Here is a 26,757-nt window from a genome sequence, read left to right as displayed (position 1 = left end):
ATGTGTAGTGTGAAAACTCAACAGAGAGAACAGCAGGACAAGACTAATGTCAGCTTGCCTCATGAGGTATGTAATCTGGAGGAAGTTTCTCTAACATGTCTTCAGCCAGACGATAAACAACTGATTCACGAGTTTCTCCAGATCCTCCGCCACTTTCTTTAGGCTGAATGTTGGTAATAGTATCCAGAACATCAGCTGATGTATTTTTCTGGTATCTGAGAGGATGAGGAATAGTTACATAAGGATTTTTTAATAGTTAATGATAACTTTGTAGAAACCACAAAAAACTGTGTGCCATGAAGTCAAATCAAAATTCACACAAAACTTTTTCCTTTGCATCTTGCACCAACCATAATACACTGATCATGAAGGTTTGGTTTACCACAGTTTTAAAGAATATGAACTTCCCTCTTCCCTGTTATAAACTTGCTGTATGTCTAATTCAGGGCTAAGAACAAGGTCTGCAAGCTGAGATTGTGAGGTGGCAGAAAAACCTATGATAGTAGATATTCTCAGGAAAACGAAGGAAATGGCATATTCCCAATTAATGGCTTCTAAAGACCTATTTGTTGAGAAGAAGCAATAAAAGTTTTGTAACAAGGAGGAATATTCACCTCATTTAATTACTTCTTAAAAGTGTAATGCAGAAACAGGAAAAGGTAGAGGTATAACTCTGAAAGCTGCCCCTTTAATAATTAGTAAATCCATTCTGCTTTCAGATGTTCCAGGATTAATGATAAGGACTGCTAGATTTACAGTACTGCAGGTAAAAACTTCTATACCGTAGTGAAGCATGGGCAGTGCTAATGTAAATTAATGTTCTGAGTCAATACAAAAATATGAATTAAATTTGTGTGGCATTGGATAATGAAAGACAGTAGACCATATCAGTCTTTCAGCCGAAGAATTATAGGAGTATTTTTGTTGGAGTGCTCTCCAGTGACACAGAGCTATGAGAGGAAATAAGAAAGAAAGCCTGAAGTACTGAAGTGTGGGAAATGCCTACTTTTACCTTATGGAATCAGCTACATGACGAGCATACACCAATGAGTGATGTACGACATACATTTATACAGATTCAAAGCATAGATTTGCATGTCAGCATTACTTTTCAACTTTCATATGACACACATCCCCTTCTATTACTTTTTCTATTACAAAGGATAGAATGTGTAAACTCCTAAAGCACCTAAAGATGCTTTGTATACAGTGTTACAATAATAGAGAAGCTAGATACTGCAGTATTTCAGCAAAATAAATTTGTGAATGCAATTATAAAGACTATAAATCAAAAAAACAGAAGAAATACTATTAGGAATTTGCTTCTCAGAGAATATAATTTTTGCTTCTAAAAGTAGGAATGATGGGGGCTCTCAAGGTTTTTCATAACCCTTGACTTTAGACACAAAACTCTCAAGCTTTTTTTTCAATTCATGGCTCCGTTAAAAGAATGAAAGACTTATTCAAGACCACATATGAGCAGAAAAGATAAAAATTCTCCTGGATTCATGGCTCTATTGGTAATTTGGATGACATACTGGTGGTTGTAACCTTTTCTTTTTGTCTTGCTGATTTAACAAGTAGTCATCAGAGAGATGTGAACCTTTCTCTTCATACTGTAAGCACCATTCTTCCAATTCTGCTGTCAGACTATTTTATGTAGAAGGTATAGGTTCCCTGATTATTATATCAATTAAATTATAATAAATTACAGAATTCAGAAAATGGTCTTTCTAAATCTAAAAAAAAACAAATAGAAACCATTTTAAAAAGAAGGCAGTATGCAAACTTTGGGGAAAAGGAGAAAATGGCTTTTGAAAAACAGCATCAAAGGAACAAAATCAAAGATTGGTGATATTTCTTTCTTCAATGACACAAGCTAAGAACCTTCTGAAGAGAAACCTTCTGAAGAGAAGTTATGTGAGTCTTGCATAAATAACAATTACTGTTTGAACAAGATTTTTTTTGTAAATAAAAATAGAAAAGACAAAAATATGTATCTTGGTCTTTACATAATTAAAAGGAATTTTTGACTGTGGAAGTGAGGTTAAAATACCAAGAGAGAATTTCATTTACATACCACTGAGACATATTCAACATAAAAACTACTCTGCAACAAAATTTTTCTGGGCTTTGGGAAACCGCATTTTACTTTAGATTGCAAATAAAATGAAGTATAGATGCAAACAATAACAATAAAAGGATGGCTGTAGAGGAAGTACCATGTTCCCGAGAACAGAATCAGTTGCACGTGATGGGTTGACCCTCATCACATGTAGATATTTATGGATAGATGTCTCTGTAATAGCTTTTTGTCTTGATTGCCCAATTCAGCTCATGTATTTTAGATGTCTGCTTTGTGATGAGAGAAATTGCACTTTACAAGGATCTATTTTTCTCTATTACTCTTAAGGAAGTCTAGAGTAACCAGAAAGGAAGCTACAGCAGCATTAAACGAATTTCATTTATAGTGTCAGTATTGCTTAAACTATGTAAGATAAAGCACTATTTATATATATTTCTTCCCCAAAGCAGTATTGTTCGGTGAATTGTGTCATAAGAAGAAAAAATAATTTTCTATGGATTCTGATTTACTCCAAAAAGCATTATTAAGAGTATTTTCTCAAGAGTTTGGATGTAACATACTATTATTATTTGATAGCTGGAATATGTGCCATCAGGGATTTTCTGTACTGGAAGTGAAAACTAAGAAAAAATGCATGTGACAGAACCATTGCCTCAGCTTTGTATAGCAGACAGCAATATCTATTGCAGCAGAGTGTTAAAAACCTTTCACTTATCAGCTTGCAATAGTTTAACAAAAATTTGGCTACATTTAAGGCTTCAGAAGAGAACTAATTGGGAAGGGGCTTTGGCAGAAGATTGCCAGAATATTTCTTTCCTGCTCAGGTTCCTGTTAACTATGTGGCTTTGCAGAGCCTATGATTCATACAGCAAGTTAAAACCATTCTCAATTACTTCAGGTGTTAATCCTAAATGAAAGCATTGAAATTCATTGAAGCCTTACAATTGGAACCAACAGATTGAGCTTTTGGCTGAACTGTAAAACTGCCACAGTAAATTAGTAAGAGATAAGATTTTTCTTGTTCTCAGTAATAGTAACATGGAGAGGTCTTGGTTCTCTCAGGGTTTCAATTCTAGCAATTAGCCTTCTGCATACTCTGATATGACTTGGTAAGGTATTATAAGGAGAATTTGAATAGAATTTTATATTGGATGGGATGCTAATCAATTTGGTCTGTGTGTCAAAAATGAAATTCAGACACAGTGGCTGTGCATAGTTGTTTATAACAGACCATGATAAGACACGGAAAAAAGCATGAAGCTATTGAACATTTTCCCCAAACTCTAAGGAAATACCTACAAGGCAAAATCTACAGGGGAAAAAAAAGGGGCTAAAGTAACAGGACTATGTGGAGGTATCAAGTGGAAGAAAAACTGAGCACTGAAGAGAAACCAGAGAGCTGTTCCTACTCACTAAAGCTCCTCCAACAGCATTAGTCTCAGGTTTCCTCCTGTAAATCAGCTCTCCTACAAGCCCAATTTTGGATCTATAGCATGTCTCTCTTCAAGACTTTGTTTAGTTCTCTGTTAAATCTTGGCTCTTCTTTCTTCTTCAATAATTTCTGGAAGGGAGGTCTTGCAAGTATCAGAGAATGACTTGAAACAGAATATAAGATTCTTTTCTTCACATGCGTATATTAACAGTGATATGTGCTAGCAGGACTTGACAATAAAACTGTGTACTCTTCTCACAGCATACTTAGAATACAGACCTCTTGACATGGCATCAGCCTCTCAGTTTTGAGACTTAAAAATTGTGAGAAATCATTGTTTCATCCAAAAATATTAGATGATGTTAGGTTTTCACAGCAGCTCTGCATTTGAATAGCATTTGTTTTATTTAAAAGTTGAAAAATAGCTACAGGAAGAAGTAATGAATGTGGAATGTGGTCATACTGCATATGAAAATGCAGTATTTCATGGAAGAACTGTTGAGAAATTCAGTGATAGAAATATGACCATGTTCCTATCCTTTCACAGGACGTACAATATTAGAAAGAAATAAAGGTCAAGCTGTTACACAGATTATTTGGAATGAAAGAGTGAATTTAGTCAAAGATAAAATTTTAAATGGAGTTAGTACTTGGTGCAATTGGAAAGCCTCTTTTGAATAATGGAAATGGTGAGACCAATTGCAACATAAGTTTGTAGTTGCATACAAAGGCATGCTTGCAAAACCAAATGATAGAGAATAATTTAACAAGTGTGCACAGAAAAATAAACTGCTTGAAATAGAAGGCTAATACTAGAAACTTTCTCTAGTTGAACTGTATAGAGCAAACTGTCACATGTTCATATTCAAGTTTCATAATGCTTCCAATTAAAAAAAGTAAAATCATGCGGAGTAAGTAATAAGAGTTCCAACTGCTTTAAAAGGATGTGCAAAATGTAGCTGAAGACACTGCATTTATAACAATGTATATACACAGGAAGTGTTCCACTTCAACAGTGGAATTCACATGAATCCTAGGTTTCCAATGCAAAATATACTTTACTTAAACACTTGATAGTGTTTCCAAACACTAAAAGAAATGTTCTATATTTTCAATATGTTGGACCTACTTACGTAATATCAGCATTGGGATGAAGACCAAACACCTCTGGGCTGTCCATGGCAGGAAGTAACTGGATGTATTCAAAGTACTGTTCCAGAGTTTTGCATACTGGAATTTTATACCCAGTGTAAAAGCAGAAAGCGCTGTCAAACATACTTTCATTAAACCATACCTGTGAAAAATCCATGGGGAAAAAAGAAAAAAAATAATTATTTTGCTACTTAGAGGGCTTTTTAATCTCACTTTTACTCTTGAAGGATTAGAGTTCTTGTTTCAGCTACAGCATCTAATTTTACTTTAATACAACTGTAAATCATTAAGAATTATGTCTACTAAGTTTGACTTCCAGCTGAGTCTTTTTAAGCTTCTGCTCCTCACCAAAGAGAAATCAAAGGAAGATCCTCACTGCCAAAAATGATGTTTTGATAAGTTTGTTTTACTTTGAAAACTGGTGAAGTGCATATTCAGCAGAAAGAAGGCCTTCTGATTTCTGTATTGCAGCTGCCAATAAAAATGACAAGTAACTGTATTTCCAAGGTCGCCTACCCTTGCAAAGCAATTAAGAAGACGTTTATCATAATCATCTGTGACTCGGCCTCCATACTGTACTTCTCCAATCATGTAGCGTACTGTGTTCCACGATATCCCCTGGATGCAAGTACATGAAATACTCTAGTTATTATACATAAGAAGAATATTTTAATTGAAATATAATCTGAAGCTCATAATATTCTGAAATGCAAACTGAAAAAATCATATAATAATACTACTTTATTTTTAATGTATTTACTGAGCTCAACTCTGTAATTTTATAGAAGAGTTGGGCTTGATCATGCTATTATAAATATAGAATCACATGATCATTTATGTTGGAAAATACCTTTAAGATCATTGCATCCAATCTTTGACCCAACACCAATTTAGACCATGGCACTAAGCCATGTCCAGTTGTTTCTTGAACACCTACAGGCAAAGTGACTCCATGGCCTTCCTGGGCTGTCCATTCCAATGCTTGACAACTTTTTCCACTAAGAAAATCCTCCTGATGTTCAACCTAAACCTTCCCTGGCATAGCTTGAGGCTGAGTCCTCTTGTCCTGGCACTGGTTGCTTGTGAAAAGAGGCTGATCCCCACCTGGCTACACCCGCCTTTCAGGGAGGTGTAGTGATAAGGTCACCCCTGAGCCTCCTTTTCTCCAGGCTAAATACTCCAGTCCCTCAGCCACTCCTCATATGCCTTGATCTCTAGAAGTAAAATCTCATAATATATTAAAAAATATATATATATTTAATTATTTCCTTTTTTACCTGAAATCACTCACAGCTGCTATTGCCTCTCCTTTTACCACCCCATTCCACTCTCCCCATGCCACTCCTTCTCCCTGTTTCTCATTTTTACCTCTTGGTTGAGCATTGCTTCATAAGGAATGGTTATTCTCTGCTAAGCAGTAGAAGACTAAATGGTAGCTATAGAGAAGTTTGATTTGCTCTATCAAACTTGGTAAGTATTTTAGCTCCCTTTCGAAAACAGGTAACATACAGGCTCGTTAATTTTTGATATAGCAGTGAAAAAGAAAAACAAATTTTAATGTTCTTAATAAATATGCATTTTTACATGCATGACAGCACAAAAAATATTTCAGCTTGATTTTCTTGCAAAGAACCTCAACCTATGATCATTAAAAGTGGCACTAAATGAATAGCAATGAGTAAATTATGATAAACATGAGGAAAAAACAATTGCTGCTGCCATTCAAAGCATTAGAATGTACTATATAAAGACTTTAGCATTCACCTTCCTGATGTCAATTTTTTTTAGGTGATTTTGTATAAACTGAACACTGGCTGTAAAGTCTGCGGAGTTAAATTCATAGGGAATATTCCAACCCAAAGGTCCAAACTTGCGTCGCTCCTTAGGAATAAAATCAAAACCAAATATATTTATGAAACAACTTATAATTTTCTTTCCTTAATAAATTTCAATAATAACAATACCAGTGGAGTAAAGAGTTGAACTGGAGAAGAAAGGTAGCCTAGGAAATAGCTGTATGCCTCATACATGTCAATAATACACTTAAGTTATACCACGGGGGATAAATATTTCTAGAAAAAACTACAAAATAATTTATTTCTAAATTTAATAATCAATTTATAAGCCACAGGTTTTCAATGCCTGTGGCTTATAAATTAAAATCTCATTATCCACATTATATATGTGGATAAGGAGATTTTTATATTAAATAATTAATTTAACATGGTACAGTTTTTCTCTTCTTTTTACATATACTGTCAACTAATGATAGTTTCAAATTTTCAAGCTCCTATATTTATGCTCAGTTTTCCAAAAAAGTTCTATATTGCCACTTCTTTCTTATTGTTTCCCTATGTTTTTTAATGTACATTTTTTCAAAATTCATAACTTTATTTTTAGGTTGCTATAATTATATTATTCAAATATATTATTGTATGCCTACTTGGAAATAAAGTGATAATAGTTGTATTAACAGAAAAATAGTCAATTATGAAAATAAAAAAATAAATATTCTGTAGCCCAAACACTTTCAACATCTAGCACTATTAGATGTCTCACAATTATGTTAAAGCCACCTCAGTTAAATTGCTCAATGATTTTTTTTTTAAGAATGAAGAACAAATTAATCCAAGAAGTTAAGAACTAAATTTATGAATAGTGCTGACATTTATCAAATTAATAAATTAAATTTTAAAATTATCTAAGTGATAATTTATTAGATTTTATATTACCAAGTCACTAATCACTGACAGTCTTTGACACCTGAAATAACATTTAGGCACCCTAGCTAAAATATTTCAAAATAACTAGAATGAAAAAAAACCCCACCTTTTATTTTTCAAGATCAAATATTTTTTATAAGCACATAAGAGAGCATTAACCAAGAATACCATGCATAAAAGTGTAATGATTTTCTGCAAAATTTTTTTAATTACTTCTGTAGCTATATTTATCATAATGATATTGTCACCAAAGGATATTAAGAACTGGTCATTTTAAAGGCAGGACAATGTATAAATTGCTTGTTGGTTGGCAATTCATAAATAAAATTTCTTAATAGATGAATAGCTGTAATAGTTTTTAAAAATACTGATGGGTTGAATAAGCATACATCTTCTAGTTCCACAAGAACATTATAATCCTGAGGCAGTACACAGAACAACTTTTTCACTGTTTAAAAAGAGTAGAAGGAAAATAATGCAGAATGCTTTATCTTAACAGTGAACATCAAAAAATTGTCCTTCTCTCGCCAGCTGCCTACACCAAAAATACAAGATGCTCAGTAGAACCTAAGGCTTAATCAGTGTTTTGTAACTATTTTGAGATCCTTGGTGAAAAGGAGATACATTCAGAGAGATTATTGGTATTTATTGTGATCTGAAAACTTGTTTATCTTTAAAGTAGAATGTATATCATTGTTGTCACACTGGAATTAATGTAGAAAACACACTGACATTTTATTTAATTTTAGCCATCTAGAAAATAGCTACTCTATGTTAGGCATCTGGATTGTCTTTAAAATCAATGGAGAGAAAGATGATATATCTCTAGAAAAATATTCACTCTTAGAGAAAGACAGCTGTGACAGATAAGCTGTAGACTATTGACTACAGAGAGAAATTTTTCCCATATACCCAATGACTAACTTTCGATCAGCTGGAGTTAGATGACAAAAAATGGATTCTAAATGCCCATCATATAAGACTTCCTTAAAAGCTATGAAAAAAAAAAAATAAGAGCTAATAATGATGCTTGAAATACAGATTACAGAAATTAAAGCTTTAGTCCTGCAGCATGATGCAATGACAAATATCAGAATGTGTTTTTTCAGGAACCTTTATTAGAGTGACTCTACATATTATAATACTATTTGCAAACCTTTTAGGAAATACCTGAACAGTAGAATGCAGGAAAGCTACAGTGTAAAGCAAAGGTTTCCACATAGGCAGATTGCTAACGTTTAACAGATCCTGACTAATTCCAGAAAATGTTCTTTTCAGTCCAGCACGTATACCTTGTGGAGGTTCATTTGTGAACTTTATAGCAATCTGTCACAAGAAAAATATAAAGCAATTGGATTTGTTTACTGAAGCAAAAATAGCAACATAAGGAAATGTCACGACTACTAGTTATAAATAAAATGTCAATACCTGAAGCTTTGTAGAAATAAAGTTGATATGTACCTTAACTGCATAAAAGGAGTACACAGAATCATGGAATAGTTTGAGTTGGAAAGGACCTTTTAAATGTCATCTAGTCCAACCTCCCTGCAATGATTAGTGACATTGTCAAACAGATTAGGTTGCTCAGAGTCAAGTTCAACTTGACCTTGAATATTTCCAGGAATAGACTATCTAGCACCTTTCTGGGTGCCACCTGTTCCAGTGCCCCACTACTCTCATTGTAAAAAACGTATTTCTTATATTGAATCTAAATAAAACCTTCTTCAGTTTAAAACCAGAATCCCTTGCCCTGTTTCAACACACCACACTAAAATGCCTCATCTTTCCTATGGGCCCCTCAAGTACTGCGAGGCTGCAATAAGATCTTCTCAAACCCTTCTCTTCTGCAATCATATAGATCAGGTCACGAAGGACTTTGAACATAGATCTTTAATTTCTGTTGGTTAAAACCATCACTGACACTTGGCCATGGACCTAAAATTTTTTATCAATGACATAAAAGCAGTCACTATGCTTTTTAGAAAGCTTTTATATCCCTGATTCAATGACTGAATGATGGAAGAGAAGCATCCTGTATAAATGACAAGAACAGTGTGGTATTTCAGTTCCCAGCATTTCACAGTAAATACAAAGAAATCTCACTCCTCCTCAGATCAGATCTTTGTATTCACAGTGGCTACTCTGGACTCTGTGGCTGTCTACAGCAGCAAATTAGATTCACCAGAGAATATTCCTGGGCACTGTGGTCAGTAGACATTGAATCCATATTTGTGGTAGTAAATTGCCACAGCCCCTTAGAATTCAGCCCCTTAGTTTCATGCAAACTGCCTAGTGGGAAGAGTGGCTACACCATTTTAATTTTCAAACCATACCTGGAAATTATTTGGAAAAGTACTAATAAGCACACGTTTTCACATCAGAGAATATTTTAACTACCTACCCCTAAGGGTTATTGCATTCCAGTGCTGGATAATGCCCACGGAACAATCTATTAGTTCAGATACAGACTGGGCCTAGTAGAATCCCTGCTGCTCAAGACAATTACAAATACTGGAGGAACCCAAGTAAAAATAAAGGGGTTTTTTTTCTCCAAATGTAGATATATGTATATCTAGCTTGGGTAACATGGCAGCTTGCACAGGAAGGACAGTAAAGGCCAGGCAGCCCATAGATACACTTTGTTGAGTTCATGTTACTGTTGGACTGAATTGGAACACTTGAATATCAATGTTTCCACATTTCAAAGGATATCCTGTTCAGTTTTTGATGAAAATTAAATATTGAAAGGAGCAAAGCAAATTGTTCTCTTTTCTTCTGAGAAGGGGCTTTGGTTTGTCAATTATTCTTGTGCTGGAGTTCCTGAACATGTTAACATTTTAACAGGTAGTGTGACACTATATAGTGGGAAATCACATGTGAAATATTTGAGATAAACACAGTGAAGATTCATCTAGCAACCCTCTGAGTTCTCCTTTCTCACTTTTAGCAAACTGTGTGTTCATACACCTTACTATTCATAAGCCCCTTGGAGATGCAGGATGATTTCATGTTCTGTTGAGAGAACAGAGGAGTCCATACAGCTACCTTTCCACACACAGACCACAGTGATGGACACTCCCCTTCACATCCTGGATATCAGGTGAGGCATCTATTTTTATTCAGAGAGAATGAGAATGGCTAAGGAGACTTCTACTGCTTTTTAGAGGAAAGGGAAAATAGGAATGTCAATATACAGTTATTAGAGTAGACAGACAGTAAGTAGCATTACGGCCCAATGTGAGAGTGCTGGGAACCGTCATCAGTGACTTAAGTGTACTTTGTAAGAGTTTAGGCAATTTTCCTGGTTCTGACAAAAAATGTATCCTTGAGATCTATAGAACAGCCATTTATAATTCATCCAAAGAAATTTGGTAGATGATGTTCTCTAAGATGTATTATCCATGTGTATTCTGTCCCATTTATACTTTATTCATTTATTATAGGTGAATCTGGAATCTTTCTCTGGAAGAACATTTGTGGGCATTAATCTGTCCACAAGTCATCTGGTTGAACAAAAAGGAATATAAGTAAAGCCAAATAGTTTTTATTGAAGTGCTTCTGTATACAGAATAAGTGTGGACTCACACATACATACTGCATCATCAAGAATTTCCAGTTACTGGTAAGTAGCCTTCCTTTTGAAGTGATATTTACATTGTAACAAAAGTCTGGTTTTTTTTCTTAGGTTTTAGGGGTTTTCCCTCCATTTTTTTCACTGCCATTTACATTATTAATTTGAATAATTTTAATTAAGTACCTGAATTAAATATTTGAACAAACCTGTAGCAGTGTAATTGGGAATTTAGGATGTTGCTCAGTAGTTATCCAAACTCGAAATGTATCATTCTGGATCTCAGCAGTAAGAACTGTCTCCAATAGTTCATCCATGAAATCCAGTCCAAGGTGACAATTCTGAAGTAACACCCAGCCTCCCTAAACAAGGATATCAATGATTACCGTATAATATTTAGAACAAGTTATTCATAATGCTAAAGCAAACTGTCTATATAAGAGTCAAATTTGGTTTTCCATGTTATTTTTTTAAAACTTCTGTTCTGTTCCTGAACATAAATATTCTCTTTTGATATGATAGGATATTGGCACAGATAAAGCAAATAGGATAAGTTAGTGCAAAAGTTATTTCCACATTCTCTTTTTCTCAATGAAAATAACATAACCAGACTCAATATTGTAAGTAAAGAATCAGTGCTATCTAGTGGCAAAAAGAGGTTCCTGTACTCTACTAGCAAAACACCAGTGATAAGCAATCCTGTCCTCAGATCCAAAAGAATGTGAGTGGAAAATTAACAGCATAAATTTAAGGAATACATATTTTTAAAATTGATTTGTTAATAACAGAAACTAAAGTAAGTGTAAAGAGGTGGTAATAAGACTCTAAAAGTTTCTAATTCCAATTAGTTTATCAGCAATAAAGGCATTTGCATGTAATTCAACCTCCAATTATTTTGATCTTATTCATCTCTCAAATAGCATGACAGCTCTAGTTGGATTATTGTCTCTCTAAACTTCTGTTTGTAAATTTAAATCCAATCAGCATTTTTAGCATCACTTTAGAAGCCTGATGATCTAGAAGCCTGATAATAAAATGGGATATTATTTAATCAGTTCTAAACAGTGATGGACAGTGGATTTCATTACAGCTTTTAATTTCATTTTAGCAATTTTGTTTTAGCTCATTTAAAAAACATCACTAACTGTTGGTGAAAAAATATAATTGACATATTTATTGTGAATTGATAGATACTTAAAAAAGAAGATTAAATGAAGGTGGGTTTATTCTTTCTTTTATGGGGATCAACTTTTTTGAAGGAGCTCTTTAATCAATTTGGTACATTTCCAAATTAATCAAACTTAGTTTTTGAAAAATTATCTTCCTGTAACACAGCACAGCAGTTTTAATTGTATTATATACTCTTGGCCAGAGGTACAAAAAAAACAAAATGGTATTTGTCTTCATATTCACTAATTCTGTTTAGTAGTTTCAAATCTGATGTTTACATTTTCCCTGGTTCAGCACTAAGGCATGTAGTTCAGAAATTGTTACTAGTAGCTCTACTGGAGTGCTGTTTTGAGTGTCCTTGTGCTTCAAATTAAGGGCAAAAGAAACTCAGTGATGCTTCAGTTTTCACCATCGCATTGAACTGAGAGTTGACAGTGATAATTCCAGACACACAAAGAAAGAAATACCAGATGTATGTGTGCACTTATAATATAAATTGTTGTTTGCTGTAAAGAGATTTCTTTTTTCTCATTTTCCAAATTGGTGTACATCTATATGCCAATACTCATGTTGCTCTCTGTTACTCGAGATATTTTATCACTCCAAAGTACAAGTATACAACTCATGACCCTTATTTTGAGTTTGCAGGCAACTGTGATTCTATGTCTTCGTTTGAAAGACTATACACAAATCCTTGAAGTGTCCAGCTGACCAGAAGGTACGCCCTTTGCACTACAACTTTTATATTGTATTTGAGGTTTCAATTAATATCTCTCTGGAGCTGCTAATTAGGTTTTTCATGGTTTTACTGTTGGGGAATATAATCTGCCATAACAAAATGCACTATAATAGTGAAACAAAAATTCTTATGTGTAATTTAGAAATTCTTAGACCTGCTTGGGACTCAAAGCCAAAGGATTGACAATTAAAGAAACAAAGAAGAGACACCAACTGCTGGTGAGTAAGCGGTCCTGTCGCTAGCAGAGTTGTAACAAAAATGTGAAAGAGTATTAGAGGCAAACACATCCTTCTGTATCTACAACTTTAAGCTACATCACGCATCGTTTTATTTAGTAGAAGCTATGCAACATCCAGGTATCTCTTATATGGGAGGGGAAAACATGAAAAAAAATTCCAATAAAGAGGTGGGATCTGCAGGGCAGGGCCAGGCCTCGATGTCCTTTTACCCTTTGCTAATAGTGTAGTAAGTAAGGGAAGTGCTGCTTTTGGGAAGCTGCTCAGTAGCACTGCTGCCAGAGGTATTGGCTCGGATGCCACTGTCACATATATATGCCACAGAGAAATGTTTTTAAACTCAGGCATTCAAAAAGACATGGTCACCCTGAGATATGCTTGACAGGAAGATGAAAATGCAAAATATTATAGACTGCATGCTAAAGGGGTGTAAAGGAGCACGAAAACAGACAATCAATTTATGTTGCAATGTTTTTTCCCCACCTGTTCCATTGACACCTCCATGAGTTTGCGTGCATGAACCTCTTGTCCTTGGCCCATTGAGATTGTCCTACATTCTATAACATATTTGACAATACAAGCTTAATGTACTTACATTCTTGAGAAAAAGTAAGAATTTCAATTCAGTCCAAAAACCAATCATATAAATACAGCACAATTAAATAAATTTAATGTAAAAATATATACATATGAAAGCAGAAACCCTTCACCAGCATATTATGCTATTATGTATAAATTTTCTAAACACTGACATTTTACATAACATTTAAATACACATGCACAATACCTACAGAAGTTAAAAACTGTGACTAATATTGACTGTGAATCTGAATTTGTGCCAAATTTTAACAATGCCAGAACATTTGAAATATGAACATTTTTCTCAGTGTATATAAACACAATGCAAAGATGCAAACCTGCATTTATGAACATACTAATGTGACTAATGTCAAGAATATATGGGATTTACTCACAACTCAGTTTGTATTCACATTTTTCCAAAACTTCCATATAATGCACAGCTAAAGTCTAGAATATACAAATGTAGATCTTGTAGCTATTTTTTTTTTTTGTTACAAAGTAATATTCTAAGCAGATTACTGATTTTTAAATTACCTGAAGTTAAGAGTTAAAACAAGAAAATATTATTGTCACCATAACAGAATTTTAAAAGAAGAATTACTTGCTTTACAAGATAGGGATTTTAAAAGTTATCATCTCCAGGAAGGATGATAATTTATTAAAAAATATTTCAATTACTGTCCAACTTCACACAGAATGGTTCTTAGCATACTGTCTTCTATTTTAAATATTATTTTACCTCTAAGATGATGCTTCAGGAGCAAACAGTAGTGGAAGAGAATTTAAGAAATACTTCTCAGAAAAAATACCTCTGAAATTGCTTACACTGCCCCACTATGCCTTAACATATGAAAATGGATAATTACTTTCATACCCAAATTAAGCTTCCGAGACAAGGAATTAATCTGATCAGTTGGGTCTGATCCCATGGACAAGAAACAGATGAGAGGTGTTCGCATGTCACTTTCTTCCCAAGTTTTTCTTAAATTCAATATAACAGGCTCTGTATATTTCTCATGCAAGGAACTTGCAATATATTTCCTGGCTTGTGAAAGTGTTCGGTCTGGACACCAAGACCTAGAAAATAAAATACAAATATATGAATTCACTGCCTCTTCCACCAAGGTCAGAATCAAATTATAAATTCTATTTTTATCAAATAGAGGGATTTTTAAAAATGATAATATATATGTATACATACACACACCTTCATAAATTTGATAGTAGGTTTGTCTTTACAGATATTATAACAGGCAGAGCTGATGGACTTCCCTTTACTTATGATACTTTCCAGTTGCTTACAATTTTGCCTTAACTGTTTGCATTGGAATTTTCTGTTCTAGGCACCTTCATTAGGTTTGGACATTCTTCATTTTAAACAGAACTTTTGTATTTGAGAACACAAAGAGGGAAACCTTAATATTGTTTTTGCCCTTTAGCAAAACTCTTCAGATGATTTATTTGGCCTGTTAGTCTTTTAGTGTACAAACTCAATTCTTTTGCACTCAATTGCATTTGTGTTGGTGATGAGTGTTTTTGCCATGGAAAAACAAATAAACAACTGCTTTTGGATAAAAGAATTGCTTCACAATCTTCAGGTTATTATTATTTAAAGATTATTTAAATGCTTGGCCTTAAATGATCCCCTCCCTCTTAGGGTGTAGAGCATGAAACAATATGGTATTTCCATCAGATTCTAGCCTTTTTTACTGCACGGGTTGAATCTGTTCCAAAGACAAATCACGGTCTGTTGTGTTGTGTTTTCATATTTCTGTAATGGTTCTCTAATGGTTTGCCCCTCCACCCCCCGCATTTTCTCCCAATCGTTCCACCCCGAGTTTTCCCGCCTTTCCCTCGGTGCCAATCTCCCTGAAAATGCTCGGGCACTTCCCCATCCCCTCCCTGGTACCGTGTCCATCACTCGGCTCCCCATCCCATTCTTCCCGAATCTTCTACCCTGGGCATCGAGGGATTGGATGAGGGCCCGGGGTCCTTCTCTTAAGTTTCCCCCATTGGTTTTTGTATCTGTCTATCCTTTCACCTTTCACTCCCCCAAATCCCCCCATTGGTCAATGGGCGTTCCCTTCCCCTTGTTACCACCCCGGTATTTAAGATGCTGCGAAAGCCTCAAGTGCACGTTTGGCTGTTAGATACTTTGTAATTCGGAGCTCCCCGGATTCCGGATTAAAACCGAAACTGTTTCCCCAGCCTTGAGTCGACTCTCTCATTATCTCCTCGGACGGCGCCTCTCCACACAAGGCAGGCAGTACTGCGCCCCGACTCTCCTCGAGATGCAGGGGGTGACCCCCGCCGCTGACCATACCTCTGCCAGGCAGGGGAAGCCAGGGGCCTTCAGATTAGCACAGCGGCAACGGTCTAGTAAATAATATCGCTGGGGTATTTCATAGTATCTCTGATTTATTTGTTACAGCGCTTGGAAAGTATAAAATGAATGGAGATATGATCTCATGCAAAAGGCAGTTGAATGCTTCTTTGGGAAAATCCATTTTATCCCAAGATCGTAGAGGTCTTGTATGATGCAAAAAATGTAATTTATAGCACACTTTTCACATGGGATTTTGAATACTTATTTTGGATTTTCACCATCTCTCCTTTTTTTATTTTATATTTTAATACTTGTTTAAAGGTACTTAAAATAGTTAATTTTAAAAGAAATTTTTAAAAAATGGAAAACTATCTGGAATATTCTACTTTTTCATGGTCTTCTCAAAGAAGGCTGCAATATGGTTCCCAGATTCCATTTCTCATGACATAAAAGCAAAGCTATCAAAAAAATTTCTATAAATACCTTTTACAGCAGGATAGCTCTGAAGTAATTGAATAAAAACATATTTCATATAAGTGAATTGCTATTTAATGTTACCCAGAGATAACTAAAATACACTATTATGATAATAGCATACTGATAGGTTGAGATGTGTTGCAACTGTGTAATTTCCCAAAATTTGTGAAGATGCTCACCTGATGAGTAAAAGCTTGCGAAAGGTGTCAAGTGAATCACTGTATCCATTAGGGAAAATTTCTTCCTCAGGGGCATCTTTATCAAACCAGCTTTTCCATGCCTTATCACTTTGAGCTATCTAAATTTATTACATTAACACACAAATAAATATATTTCAGTGGCAGTAAAATCCCCTTGCAGATGTAGCTTTTAATGAGAGGCCATTATTATATTAGGACATATTACAAGTAACATTGCCTGTAGCATTTAAGATATATGACATGAGAATTGTTATTAAGATATTACAAATACTATTAATCCAATTGCTGCAATCAGTGTTAAGATGCAAACTCTCAAGCCAGTCAGTTATATATGCATTCCCCTCCCAAAGACATGCATCTACTTTAAAAAAATCAGTAATTAGCAGGAGGATTCTATACTACAAGAGGAACACACTGTGATTTATTAATTAATTCCTTTTGGTCACAAAATGTGAAGAGGACCAGAAAAATCTGTCCCAGTACAGTTTAGCCAGCCAATGAATCACAAATAAAAAGTAGCAGATTCTAGTAAGCTTTTGTTTTGAGAAAGAATAAACCTGACCACAAATATGGTTATAATTTTAGGTACTTCTTAGAACCCCTGACCTAATAGGACAAGGAATACCAGTGGCAGAACATGGTGAAAATGCAACTGAGCCTTCAATGCAGTGATTGAGTAGGGTCAGCTACTGCAGTATTCTCAGATCACTGGAAAAAGAACAAGGAATGCCCTGGTAAAGGTTTAAAACAGAATATGTCTATGTTAAATTAGGCATCTGGACTTATTTTTTATAGGAGAAAAATTGAAACTAGCATGAAAAAAAGAAAAGCACAGGAAATCTCTTGGGAATTGGGCATACCATTCTCAGTCCTTTTTTAGTCACTTTAAATAATTTTCTGTTTCATCTAAATGAATAATGATACATGGTATTTTATATGATGAATCAAATAGAACAACATTTCTAATGGATAAAAAAAAGTATTAAAAATATGTTTTCCCAATAGTTGGGTTTTTAATTTATATCCTAGTTGGCATCCTCCCATATTCCATTTCTATCTCTGACTGAAATAATTTTAATTGCCACTTTTTAACTTGGCAGCTACATGGCAAAAGTAAGACAGTGCTAAAAAATTAATTTTAAAAGCAGAGTTTTTGTGGTAACGTGGTCACCTAAGTATTTTGAAGTCTAAAATTTTGTTTGCACACATTCTAGAAAAGCCCTGGTGAAAGGACTTTTATAGAAATAGGGTTCTGGTGCCCTAACAACCCTGAGTGCACAATGTAACTAAAGCTCCTCCAACTTTCTCCCAACTTAATATTCTGTTTTGATACTTTAAGAAACCAAAAACTGGAAATATTGCACTGGTATGTATCCAACTCTTGCCTTGATACAAAGTTTAGAAACAGCCAGGACCACTTGCAGGTAGCTATTTAGCTAAAATGTCTGCTACCCTCCAGGGCACAAGGAGCACTTAGATACAAGAAAGTCTTAGAGAGTGGTTTAGCTACACTAAAAAAATAATTAAAAATTACCAAATCGAATATGTCACAAGCTTATGTGCATATAAGTTCATATATGTCTACATAACACATGGCATTTGTAGCCAGCTCATTATATCTGAATGTTAACTTTGGAATGGAAATGAGTATTTAAAAACAAGCAGCAAATGATTCACTTGTAAAAATACACCAGAAACAAGACAGACAACATTGCAACTTAAAACCTGACATTCAGATTAATTTAATGAGCATTTTTGATACCTCTGGCTTTTTATCCTATCTCTCTTTTATTGCCTTCCTTTTTTCTTTGCCCCTGTTCATTCTCTCCTTTTTCTACCTCAATTAATATAATACCAAATACCATTCATGCTACCTGTCTCTATGATGTTATTCTGTATTTTTATGGAAACACAATTATGATGACAAAACTGGTTGTTAACATTAAAAAGATAATTAGAAAATATCACCTGGGCCAAAATTTCTTCAAATTGTGGAAGTTTGTTCAACTCCACTAGATTTAGCCATACCATGTCAAGTATCCAGCGGCATGGTTTGGGTGGGCAAGCCTGTAGATCCAAAGCTGCACCTCCTGTGGATAAAAACACAGGATGAAATGTACTTTCTGATGAAATACATCATATTCCAGAGGCCAAGATATAATTGATATTTCTTTTTAAATTATGTATTTTAGCCTAAATAATTTTCTCTGGGATACTAACTGTACTCTTGTGTACTTTGCATTTATTTCATCCCAAATGATAACTTAGCCTTATTAATGGCCTTGTCACAGGTGTTGGAAGGCTACTATTGGGTGTCCTCTAAGGCTTCCCTTTGCCAAGCTGAACAAGCCCAGTTCCCACAGAAATATTGATAGATACCATGCAGACAAAGAAATAAATTTTCGAAATGGCATAAATGTTAAAAAAGTTGAATTAGTTCTACACATAACACAATTTTTTAAACTTACCTCTAATGAGAGTTTGGAACTCTCTGTTTTCCACATGTCCTCTCTCAATATCAATTTTTAAAGCCAGGAGGAGGGTAAAGAGGAATTTGTGGTTTTCATACAGGCCTCTAACAGAATATGAGTGAATTTCAAAAGTAAGATATTCAATAATATTTGAGATTCTTTTCTGAGCCACAGGAGATTTCTTAGACCTAAATCATGAAAACAAAGCACAAAGAAACCACATTAATGAGAGCAAATATATTGGAAGGACAAACATCTGAATAGTAGGAAAAATCTATCTTCCTACCCGGCTATAGATTGATCAAATAGCTTCAAGAACTGAGCCAGTGAAGTTTGATACATATTATTGACCATGCTCATTGCTGTAAGAAGGAAATAAAGAATGCTTCCACGTGTAGCAACAGGTCGATATTCCTCCTGAGCAGTGTTAATCTTCACTTCAGTTTCTGCTGCCACAGACAACTTGACAGCTATTTCAGCAGCTGTTTGCTTAGTTATTTGCAGGACACCAATTAAAGATTCATCATCCACTAGTGAACCTGAAAAGTAAAATACTGGATGTTTAAGGATATTTTTGTAACAATATTTTCACTTCATATGTATATATAAAACAAAAAGCCAAATAACAGGAATTATTTATTTTTAAAAATGAAATTATTTACTGAATTACAGAAAGCTTTTAAAATAGAAACCAGATGGGATATTTAATACAAAAAATATTTTTACATCAATATATTTTTGCAAATTCATTTAAAATATGTTAATGTAGTTTTACCAACAGCTTTGCAACACATACTAGAGAAGTCACATCTTTTCCCCACACGCTACATAGTCAACAAATTATTTAAAATATTTTGAAGTCTATTCATTGTCACTCTCAAAGTAAAAAAGACTTATGGTCCTAAGGGAAACGGTAATTCAACAATATGCATGAATCTCCAGCAGTTACTCATAGATTTTCTGTTACCAGATTCTTTTTCCACCAAAAATAATAAGTGCTCGTGTTCAGGCTCATAATGTACTGCAGAAGAGTTTCAAGATAATTTTTAACCAGGCCATTCCAATTTACATTTTCAATGGATTAAAGATTTGCCCATGGTCAGATACCTTATCTCATCTGAGGGGCAGAAAGCTGTCAAAAATATGGATGTAGTTCAAAAAAATTGTTTAGGTGTTAAACCTAAGTGTCCCAAGTTGCATATAGTGGCATGCTATAGCACCAAATCCCTCACAGTTCTTATACCCCCGCCATTGTACGTTCTCTTATTGTATCTTAGATGGATAAACCAAAAGCTGTAAGGAAAGGACCTAACGTGAATCAGTTTTTTCTGCCTAATATGATGAATATTTTGATACAGAACCTTTGGTTGCACTTAGTTTGTAAAGAAGATTGTCTTCCAGTTCCTTCATCTTCCTTTTATTAGCAGTTACATCTTCCATGAGTTTAATTCGTTCTGCCTCTAGTTCCTGTTATTAAAAAAAAAGAAAATGGCATGACATTTTATGGTTCGCAACTATGAGGGATACTTAAAATTCAGTTTCTGATTTTTCAAGTGAATGAATTGTGATTGAAGATACAGATGAAGAGCTGGATCCAGTCATGAAATGTGCATTTTACTTTTCTTGGTATCTAAAATGTATTTTTAATAATAAATGTTTTTTTAAGCAGTGTTTATTCAGTATCTTATGATGTACCTTAACAATGTCAAATCCTGGTGATTGTGTTGTACTGACAGTCATATATATATATTAAGAGCCTTTCAATGTTTTTATGATATTTGAAAATGTCTATACTGAATCTGAATATAATTTTAGAAAATAGCTAATATCTTTTTTTTCCATTTGAACATTTCTTTTTTTCTACATACCAAAACCAATTAAATAGGAAAAAATTAAATATCATTATGATTTATGTGTACTGTTAACTTACCTGTTTTTCAGTGAGTATTACTCTTCTCAGTAACTGATTCTCAAGTCCTTTCATTGTAACAGTAAAATCAATAATTGATGTTTTTGCATTAATTTCAGGTGTGAAAGAAGGATTAGGTAGTTTTGTAGTAATGTACAGTCTAAATGAATTCATAACATCTACTTCCTTATCACCAACTTTCACCTGTGGATTAGGTTAAAATAGTATTAAACAGAGAAAAATGAGCATTATTAAACCCAGTAATATTAAGCAGAAAAAAAATTTACATTATTTGAAATGTCAAAAAGAGGAAATCTATTTCACAATTTAAATTTGTCATGAAAATAAAAGTCAATGACCAAATGCATAAGTTACAGTGTATTATAAAAGTAGCATTTCCCTCCAGCTAAATATAGGGATCACTTCCACTGTGGATTATGATTAACAGCTTCAGAACCATTTGGTTTCTAATCACACCTCAAATGAACATGTCATAGAAACTGCTGACCTTCATAGAAATCATCATTCTATTATGTCCAAGGTAAAAGGAATTATGTGATCCAACAATGGAACAGAAAATACTGGACATAAATTTTATCTTTATTAAGCCAAAGCAGGTTTTTACTTCCAAAGGAAGTAAAAATTTATTCAGAGTATTCAAAATAAATTTTTATAGAATTAAGATATTCTGAAATGGAAGACTAACTCAAAAGCTGCATGTGCACAAGGAAACCTGATCACTCTATATTGTAGTATGAATCATGGAATTGTTGGTGTTGGAAGGGATCTTAAAGATCATATGCCATAGGACAGTGTGGGGCAAAAGAGGCTCCAATATATGAGTGTCCAAGGCGGCTTCAAATACCTGGATTATGATGGAGTAGGACCAAGCCACTTCCTTAAGCATATTTGCACTGCTTGAAAAGCAGTAGAAAGAATTTTAAGCATTTAGTCAGATAAATATAATTGGTTCCAGTTTGGAATCTTTAGTAATAACCCTGGCAGTTGAACTCATAGTTTAGACTTGACAACTTACTACACAGCTGAGGCTCTGTCGGTTATATTTTATTAGTTCAGTTTGATTCTTTACATGTCTCTATTGAATACAAAGTTTACCTAATTCAGCAGGTGCTTATAATAATGGTAAAATAACATTTATCACAAGGCTAGCTACTTACTCCACTTCTTTTGTTTGATTACTAACCTTAAATGCAGATCCTGATTTTATGAAATTTTTTTCTAATACATTATCAAGGACTGGATCCAACTCTTCCTCTATATCTTCAATCAGGAGTGATCGTCCCAGTGAAAGACTGTCTTCTAGGTGTTGCCGGAAATACTTGTCATTCAGAGTTGTTACCTCAAAAAGTAAAATATAAATTGGTGTAAGGACAAAGCATTTCCTCACAGTCTTACGTGAAAACCCCAGACCTAACCTAACCTGGAAATTTTTTTCATTGTTTTTGTTAGTTGCATTTTTAAGCAGGTGCTATAAATGTTGACCATGCAGCAATTTATGCAGAAATACTTCTGTGTGTACAGAAAAGTACCATTAAAGGGTGACTTGAAAGGTTGGCTGTAACTGAATCCTCAGAACTTCATTATGAGAGTAATAATGTACTAAATAAAACTGGTACAGTTTATTGCATATTAAAGATGTTGTGTATATTTTAGAAATCGGAGACACATAGCCTTTAATTTTCTGTTCTATGCCCTAGAAGGACTAGATTTTCTAATTTTAGTTTTGAAGTGCTGAGAAATTCCTTCTGAAAATCTGAACTCAGTCTAAAAAATGACTCACTGCTACAATATTATGAATTCAGATTGATATTTTGTGAAATGGGATTCCTACTATATGAAATTATTAAAAAGCATGCATAAATTAGTAAACTATATCATTAACTAATTCTAAACCTTCTAAAATGTATTGATATTCAGGACTCATGAGTTTTCTCAATATTCAGGCTACGGGGTTTAAAATGCAGGTTTTGCCATGCCACATAATGTGGGAAAAAATAATTTGTGATGCAAACAGTGACACATGAACATCTTTGTATTATATTTCATGAGCAGGCATTTTAGCATATTGGCTTAACCTGTAAAAGAACGATGAAGATTGCAGTAATGTTAGGATAGGCAAATTTTTCATGGGTTTGGCTTCAGCTGGATTTCCTCAACTTCCTTTTCTAGTGATAACCTCATTATGAGTACCCTCTCAGGTCCTAAATTATGGAGTGCAACACTTGAGGCTCTTTGCCTACATTTTCAGAGCTGTAAATTATCCCGTCTGTATCTGTAATGTTACTAACTGTCACCCAATTTACTCTCATGTAATAATTTCATATTTTTTGCTTTTTCATATTTTTTGCTCTTTTGCTTTACTTATCACCTCTTTGTCCTCTTTTGTGTTGGGACCATACTCACCTATCTTGAACAAAATATTTTTGTACTGTTTGCTAGAGTTCATACAAGTTGGATAGTCTTTTCCAAGCCCTTGAGTGGGATTTACAGCTGTTATCAAGTTCCCTGCTGATGCATCTACATAATTGTCAGTCTCCATACATGTTAAACTTATCTCAGTTCACATTGACTCAAATGCAACCTCCCTCTAAAGCAATAATGTTTGAAGGTGTATAATAGAGTACACCCTTCCTTTAAGACACTGCTTACCTGTAATTCATTATCCTGTTCTCTATTTATAACCCAAGCTTTTCCTTGAGTTTGTGGGTCTACTAAAAGTGGATATCTCGATGCCTTAGTGACAATGATACCATTCTGAATTGAGAGGTTATCCCCAGGCAATCCTTGAAGATTCCACTCACTAATCTAAAGAAAAAAAAATTTAAAAAATCAATTAAGGAAAAAGAATAGTTGAAATAAATTATCACTGGAATTTTTTCTTCAATTAAATTTTTTCTAAGAAGTAACAGGGACAAAAAGGGAATGCGTATCTAAAAGTATTTCCAGAATTTTATTTTTATGGATGTTTTTAATGATATAGAATCACAAAAAGTATCTTTTAAAGTTTAAAGGATGTCAAAAACAGCTTGACAGATAAATTAAGCATTGGGATCAATGAAGCTAAAACCAGTCTAAGAGAGCTTTTGGGAATTAATGTTTACTGAAGGAAATTTGAAGATTCTGGCACTTCCCACTCTTTGCCCATTTATTATACATTCACATTGAATAAAAGAACTTTATGTATTCTATTTTAAATTACAGCCAAACCTGCCATTTCAGAAATGTCCTGGTTTGGGTTGAAAGAAAGTTCAATTTTCTCTTAGGAGATGGTACAGTGCTGTGTTTTTCTGATTTAGTGTGAGTATAATGTTGGCACACTGATGTTTTGGCTGTTGCTCAGTAGTGCTTACTGGGATTTTTCAGTGTCAAGGATTTTTCAGTGTCCTGAGCTCTGTCAGTGAACAGGCACACAAAAAGGTGGGAGGGGACATGGCCAGGACAGCTGACCTGAACTGGCCAAAGGGATATTCCGTACCATAGAATGTCATGTCCACTATATAAACTGGGGGGGGGTTACTCAGAAGAGGGTTGATCATGGTTTAGAGATTGACTGGGTATTGGTCAGTAGCGGGTGAGAAATTCTATTGTGCATTACTTGTTTCTCTTGAGTTTTGTTATTATTACTGTGTCAAGATTTAGTGAAAATTGCCAAGAGCATTTGGAGACCACAGAACTACACAGCACAGCAATATCTGGAATACTGGGGATTATTGTTCTTCTCTAATCAGGCATAAAGCTGGCTAACAGTCATAGAATATGCTAATGACAATTGAAATTAAACCCTCCAAGCACCAAGGACTTACTGTTGGCTGATCTACCAACATAGAAATAAGGTTCAAATCATCAGAAAAGGGGATTTTATGAGCTCTCAACTCTGCTTCCCATAAGTCTTTAATCAAAAGATTCCTGAAATCTTGATTAAAAGGTCCACAGTATGAAAGAAAGCCTGTGCAGAGCAATATATCTCCTACAAGTCTAGAAAGGAAGAAAAATAATCATTAAAAGGTTGTGCACTAATTCAATTTCTAATTACTTAGACAACCAGCTTTTGAAACATAAGAAGATGAAAAAAAAAAATTGTTTCCAGAGCATTTTTGAGGCAAAACTTCAGAGTAGAATTTTATTAAAACATTGTCTCCACCACTACAAAACAATAAAGTCCTGATGACAACTATTCATTTTTTCCTAAATGAGTTAAGAAATTTGTTTATTTTTTAAAAATATGTCTCATATACAATGTTTATCAAGGATACAAACCTAGTTCTATTGAAACTCTCACCAGAAATGCCCAATTTCCACATAACAAATTTATAGTAATGTAAGTGTCTACAGAAGCTGAGCTTATCTGAAGGTTTCACTTTCCCAGCAGCATCAGAAAAAAGTGCAGTATTACAGGGACAGCAGAAGCAGCTGTAATACAGGCACATAATAGCCCTAGTAATAATATTTTTGGAAGCTCATTCCAAAATCAGAGGTATTGTTCTAAACTGAAATACTAGTACTCAACACCCACGTATTCTTACTTGCAGGAGGAAAATTCAAATTTCAGGGTAGTTCATTTGACTGCATTGCTATATTAGGAGTTCCAGGAAGAAAATGAATGACCACAATTTAAGCTACTAAATTGCTTACCAACACTTCAGTTTTTACAAGCATTTTCTGTTTTGTTTTTCTGTAATATATTTGATACCTTTTAATCTGAGATTTAAATTCTTTGCTTTGTTGAGTCCACCTAACTTTCTCTCCACTCAGTCCATCTATAAGCGCAGAGGCTGCTTGCATCTTTTTTTTGCATGTTTCTGCATCATTCTGTAAGTCCTAAAATTGAAAAAATGTCTTACTTAACCATCAAACGCAAAAATGCGGAGTTATTTTATATACTTTTCATCCTCTTATATTTATTATAACTACTTTATTTATTTAAAACTCATCCTTGGGGACACTTAAGGGCATCTAATATGTTCCTATTCACAGAAAGGAGGCATTAGGAGATGATATAGGCATAAATCTCTTACTTTTATACCTGAATCTCAGCCATGTTATTCAAGATAGCAGGTAAATGTGTTTTTGCAGCAAATCATAATTACATTACAATACTGGACAAGCATTTTTGATAAGACTAAAATACTTTTACTCACCATTTTCTCCTTCATTGCTGCATCAAACTTTGCCTGCACTTTATCCAGTTCAGCTTGCTTTTCATCTAATTCTGCCTGAGCCTTATCTTTTTCTGCATTAGCTATTTTCAGGCGACCTTCTTGTTTTGCCAGATTAGCCTGCAAAGGAGAAAACAAATTAAAAGTATGATCATACATATGATTTTAATATAATTCAATGAAGTATGTAAGCCTACTTAGTTGGTAATCACAAGTCAATAATACATCAAAATAACTTTTATATAAATATCAAAACCAATACAGTACCTAAGTTCTACCATATATTGTCAACTTTATTCCTTAAAAAAAAAAAAAAATACATTTGAAGAAGCTGGTTAATGAAGTAAGGTTTCTGATCCATACACATTGGTTAGACTAGAAGAACAATCACTCAATATTCATGTTTGACTATATGTAATTTCCTCTTTTATTAGTGACCAGCAATCACAACAGGAGATTGGTCCTTTATCATCTAACAGTATTGCTTTTACCCACTAGAAAAAAGG

The 26,757-nt window shown here is 34.2% G+C and overlaps 1 protein-coding gene across 1 annotated transcript in view; it reads right to left on the bottom strand.

Moving 5' to 3' along the window:
• The window catches only part of DNAH8 (dynein axonemal heavy chain 8), a 118,834-nt gene that overhangs the window by 5,057 nt on the left and 87,020 nt on the right, over window positions 1-26,757 (bottom strand). Inside the window, exons 71-89 of the mRNA XM_072927301.1 lie at window positions 26,234-26,371; window positions 25,786-25,913; window positions 24,899-25,070; window positions 23,745-23,900; window positions 22,279-22,434; window positions 21,096-21,278; window positions 20,527-20,632; window positions 19,452-19,704; window positions 19,163-19,353; window positions 18,663-18,784; window positions 16,674-16,792; window positions 14,566-14,768; window positions 13,593-13,666; window positions 11,174-11,326; window positions 8,564-8,719; window positions 6,435-6,551; window positions 5,187-5,288; window positions 4,652-4,812; window positions 59-215 (exon numbers count right to left, since the gene is read on the bottom strand). Coding sequence (XP_072783402.1) covers window positions 59-215; window positions 4,652-4,812; window positions 5,187-5,288; window positions 6,435-6,551; window positions 8,564-8,719; window positions 11,174-11,326; window positions 13,593-13,666; window positions 14,566-14,768; window positions 16,674-16,792; window positions 18,663-18,784; window positions 19,163-19,353; window positions 19,452-19,704; window positions 20,527-20,632; window positions 21,096-21,278; window positions 22,279-22,434; window positions 23,745-23,900; window positions 24,899-25,070; window positions 25,786-25,913; window positions 26,234-26,371 — 2,847 coding nt within the window. The remainder of the gene's footprint in view (window positions 1-58; window positions 216-4,651; window positions 4,813-5,186; window positions 5,289-6,434; window positions 6,552-8,563; window positions 8,720-11,173; window positions 11,327-13,592; window positions 13,667-14,565; window positions 14,769-16,673; window positions 16,793-18,662; window positions 18,785-19,162; window positions 19,354-19,451; window positions 19,705-20,526; window positions 20,633-21,095; window positions 21,279-22,278; window positions 22,435-23,744; window positions 23,901-24,898; window positions 25,071-25,785; window positions 25,914-26,233; window positions 26,372-26,757) is intronic.

Source organism: Taeniopygia guttata, chromosome 3 (genome assembly GCF_048771995.1).
Source record: "Taeniopygia guttata chromosome 3, bTaeGut7.mat, whole genome shotgun sequence".
Taxonomy (NCBI): domain Eukaryota; kingdom Metazoa; phylum Chordata; class Aves; order Passeriformes; family Estrildidae; genus Taeniopygia; species Taeniopygia guttata.
This window is presented reverse-complemented; position numbering and strand designations above follow the sequence as displayed.